We start from the raw sequence: 4,734 nt of genomic DNA, 5'->3' as shown, positions 1-4,734 counted from the left end.
CCAGTTTCCTGCTGAGAGGTTATCAAAGGGACAAGCCACTCGGGTGCTTGTTTGTCTGGATATAGCACAAATGCAACCGGTTGATTTAGTACCGGCATGTGGCAGCAACCAGCGCGCTTGTTGTGATATGCATCAGATTTGATGACTTTTTTGATTTGAAGTGGATTTATTTGGTGCAGATTGTGATATGTTCTCAACACATCATGCATGACAAAGCAAAATAATGAACTCACTGCTCTTGACTGGATAGCTTTTTTTAATAAGCTATTTAAAAAGCAACAAATACAAAAACTGCTTTTATATATGTATTAAAAATCTACTGTAATTTAAAACTTTTTCCCAAACATACTATTTGGCACACAACTTTTCGCTTACTCTATGGTTTCCATTTGTGAAATCTGCACTTATGCAAACTTCACAACAAATCTGACAGACTTTGCGCCCTTACATCAACAAATAAGGGAGTTTAATTTGAGATAGGGCCTGACTCAACTGAAGATCTGAGCATGTTAAAATCCATGTTGAAAAATGAGGGGAGGGACAAATCAAACATACAGCTCCACCTCTTAAGAATCCATTTTGCCATTTATGAGAGGAAATGATGAAGGATGAGCAGCATTAATTTCCTCTATTAAAGCCATGTTCCCTCAAGGACGGCAAAGATTTTCCTCTAACTTCATTTCAGGTGCCAATTGTAAACTGTTCCATTGTGTCCTTTGAGCTGAAATGGATTGAGTCGGCTCAGCGGAAGAAAAAACACACAGCTGTTTTATCAATTCAGCTGAAGTCAAACAATTTGTGTCATTTTTGAGAACCAAGAGATTGTTTCTTTTGTTAGTGCATTGTTAATCATAACAAAAGCTGCTGTCCGTGTGAGATGTTTGCACAGAAAGCAGAGAAAACACATTCACGGCATCAAATGCTTTCTGAGCTCAGTGTACCAGGATTGGTTTCTCATTTTCCTCTGTTATATTTTGGTATTGGCATTTTGATCTTAGAGTTAGGATATTTTGTAAACATTTTACCATTAGTTTGCTTAAAAATGTGTTGTTTTAGATGTCACTGTTATATTGATGTGCTGCATATAGATCAACTGGAGAATTGGGTTTAACTCAGGCTTGTGTGTTCAGTTCATACAACACGAAGTATATTCCAAAAATTATTTTTCTGTGATGTCATCCATCAAAACATCAAAAGCACACTACTTTTAAAGTCTGGGGTTGGTAAGATTTTTTCTTCTCTAATGCTCACCAGGGCTTACTTTGATCAAAATACAGTAAAAGCAGTTTAAAATAAAACAAGTTAAAACTATTTAAAAGAACTGTTTTCTATTTTAATATATTCAGAAGTGTAATTTGTTCCTGTGATGGTAAAGCTGAATGTCCAGCATCATTACTCCAGTCTTCATTGTCACATAATCCTTCAGAAATCATTCTGAAATGCTGACTTGATAACATTTCTTATTATCAATGTTGAAAACAATTGTGCTGCTTAATATTTTTGTAAAAATTGTGATGCGTTTTTTTTACAGGATTATTTGATGAATAAAAGTAAATAAAAGTAAAATAAATTTCTGAGAAAAAAGAAGTTAAAGAAAGTAGTTAATTTTTTTTCATTGCATTAGAATTTTTTTTTATAAATTGCTTTTCATTTTATTACTATTGTTATTTTTATGTTGTTTAATAATATTCCTTTTAATAAATAAATAACATATTAAGAAAATAAACAATAATATAAATATGATTTAATATACAACCATTTAATATAATTATTAGATAAAATAATTTACTTATTGTAATAAATCTTCCAGTGATATGCTCTTAAAAATTGATCAAATTTTAACAGATAATAATGAATGCCTGTTGAAACATATGTCCATTTATTGCTGTTGACTCTACTTGTCTGTTTTCTTCTCTCTCTCTCACACACAGACACTCACCTAAAGTGGTAAAGGCAGCATCTCAGGTTCTCAGTAGCATGTGGCAGTACAGAGATCTCCGGAGCCTTTATAAGAAGGTAGGAGACCTGCTTCTACTCATGACAGCTGTGTCCCACTTCATTCATCCCAACCTGAGGAATTCATTTAGCATGCTAACTGAATGAAATCGAATTAAGACATTTGGAGTATTCCTATTTTAGTCGCATTACTGAAGTGCAGTATAGACATGTAAACACCTTAATCACATTATTACCGTCGTGCAGGACTTTTCGCTGCATTTTGCGACAGGATACACACACGGCAGTGGTCAACCGTTTGATGGCAAATAAAAGAGCTTCAACACCGCCATTGTCTGTATGCACGTACAAATAATTAACTGCACTTGAAGCTTTCATAAAATTAAAAATGAAACACCCAAAACTGACATGAGTGCGACATCAGATAACTGATCTCCCACTCCCACACCATTTTGTTTGAACTTTTAGAGATAATAGTTTAGACTGAAAACTGGAGAGTTTTGTACCCCTCCTCCCTGACAAAGATGTGCGACCCACTATTTATTCAGCACAACACCTTGTAGCCGACTGAAAACATTAATCCGCACTGACAAGCAAAGAATGCTCTATTGAGCAGTAACGGCTAGGCTGAAGAGATATTTCCATTCAATAAGTGCTTGTTGCACTTACTATTGTGTGTATCTGTTCAGACGGCTCCCTTGCAGATTATTGAGGCAAACTTTGGCCTTGGCTAGCGCTGACTGCATTCAGAACGTATTGTATGGTCTAAACAGCATGGTGAATAGACTGATGTGAGGAGACCTTGTATGAATGTTGCCATATTTCTGTGCAACAGCAATTAAAAGCAGATTTATTTTCATTTCCAAGCCAAAATTTTTAGCTAGCATTTAGGGGCATTAAATAGACAATGTGCACATAAAATTTAATTTAATTAAGGGCAATAGGAATTAACCTATTTACATGTAGCCAGACCTCTCGTGTTGCATTCAAACACAGATAATGAGCAGCCAAAGTAGAGTTAAACATTAACAAGGTCAGACCAAACCAAAATGTTCCCAAATGAACTACTAGTAAGAGCATGAGAATGGAAATTTTGGGTTGTGACAGACCACCGTCCCAGAAGCCTCTAGGCTGCGAGAACACACCGTTCCCGTTCGCTGAGCACTCTCCGTCCTGACAGATACGACACTGGGTGGTGAGGGACGTCCCGGAGCTCTATAATGTGTCGTTTCGCCCACTTGGCTCTGCAGAGCCCACTTGGCTCTGCAGAGCAGGCGTCAAAGAATTACAGCCCACGGAGACGGCAACGGATGCCATGCTGACCTTTAGAGATGAGAAAAGGCCAAGAGCCAGCTGCCTGCGCTGCTGAGATGAGTTTAGAAGTGTGTCTATAGAAATAGCGGTGCCCCCTCCCCATACTGTGTCAGAGAGAGAGCACAGCGCTGGGCGAATTCACAATGCCTGTTTGAAAATGTCTGTAATGATATGTAATTATGGATGTTTGTGAGTTTACCCCGCTGAGCTCGTCGCCATCAAATCCAATGTCGAATTACGAGCTCTAATTTCATGTGCACATACTATTAATTACCCTCTCTGTCTTTTTTTAAATATTTAGAGGGTTGGACGAAAAGGTACCATGTGTCAATTATAATGAAAGAGAGTAATTAGATAGAACGCCGATTCCCATTATGCTAGCTGACTAAATATCTATAAATAATATTGAACAAAGAACACTGCGCTCACAGGTTCACAGTGGCGTTGTGTTCGCATGCCGCCTTGAGGCAGGTTATCGAACAGCTGCTTTAGCTGATGCAGATAAAGTGATGAGGTCAAGGACGTGGAGGACAGCCAGAGCTATAAATGCATGATCAGAGAGGCCGAAGTCGTTAAATCTACAGTAATACTTATTATATACAGTTCTCAGATTGTTTTTTGAGATATAGAGCTCTATGGATAGAGCTCCCCCATATAGGCTGGGTTTGCAAAGATTTTTAAAACCTCCCGCAACCTAACCTGTTTCCTCCATCCCAGCTGAGCCCTGGAAATGCCACCGGGGATGGTATTAAGCAAAGGGCAGCAAGAAAGAGATTGCTATTATTAACATTTGCAGAGCCCCGTCTCTCATCTCATGAGTGCATAATGACAGTTGTTCCACGTGGATGTGTCTTTCTCTCCCTCCACTGAAATGAAAGGTGTCAATTGGATGAGTCGGGCCACCTGAGGCGCGATTCTTTGTGTTTTTGGTGGTGTGATGGATGAAGCCAAGAGAGAACAGGGAACACAAGAGGGAAGGAAAGCAAAAACAAGAGGTTTGGGAAGTCAGACACCTCCCAAGGCTGTGAACAATGGCCTCGTGCCCAGGAAGCATCTGTGATCTTTTGGTTTTGATGCTTCTAGCCAGTATGGGAGGAAGTTGTGTGTTATGGAGTTTAACAGTCTTTAATAATATTCGTAGTTCTGTGTGTCCTGTATTCTTTAGTTTCCTTTTCCTTTTTTTTTTGAAGTGCATTATATATATATATATATATATATATATATTAGTGCAGTCAAACGATTAAACACACATGCATGTATATATTTTGAAAATATTTACATGTATTTAAATGTATTTACATGTATATATTTATATTTATATTCATATCATTTATATTATATATAAATATATTTCATATATTTACCAGAACAATCAGTAGTCAATTTTCAGCCCCACACACACAGGACTTCAAACCAACCACACCCACTGCAAAAACTCCCATCTTCTCCTTCTGTCCCCTCACT

The 4,734-nt window shown here is 37.7% G+C and overlaps 1 protein-coding gene across 1 annotated transcript in view; it reads left to right on the top strand.

Moving 5' to 3' along the window:
- Positions 1–4,734, top strand: part of ctnnd2a (catenin (cadherin-associated protein), delta 2a) — a 179,813-nt gene that overhangs the window by 153,656 nt on the left and 21,423 nt on the right. The window contains exon 18 of the mRNA XM_016503673.1: positions 1,932–2,016. Coding sequence (XP_016359159.1) covers positions 1,932–2,016 — 85 coding nt within the window. The remainder of the gene's footprint in view (positions 1–1,931; positions 2,017–4,734) is intronic.

The sequence above is a fragment of the Sinocyclocheilus anshuiensis genome, unplaced genomic scaffold (assembly GCF_001515605.1).
Source record: "Sinocyclocheilus anshuiensis isolate Anshui unplaced genomic scaffold, SAMN03320099.WGS_v1.1 scaffold1626, whole genome shotgun sequence".
Taxonomy (NCBI): Eukaryota; Metazoa; Chordata; class Actinopteri; order Cypriniformes; family Cyprinidae; genus Sinocyclocheilus; species Sinocyclocheilus anshuiensis.
Note: the sequence above shows the minus strand (reverse complement) of the source record. Positions and strands in the feature narration are given on the sequence as shown.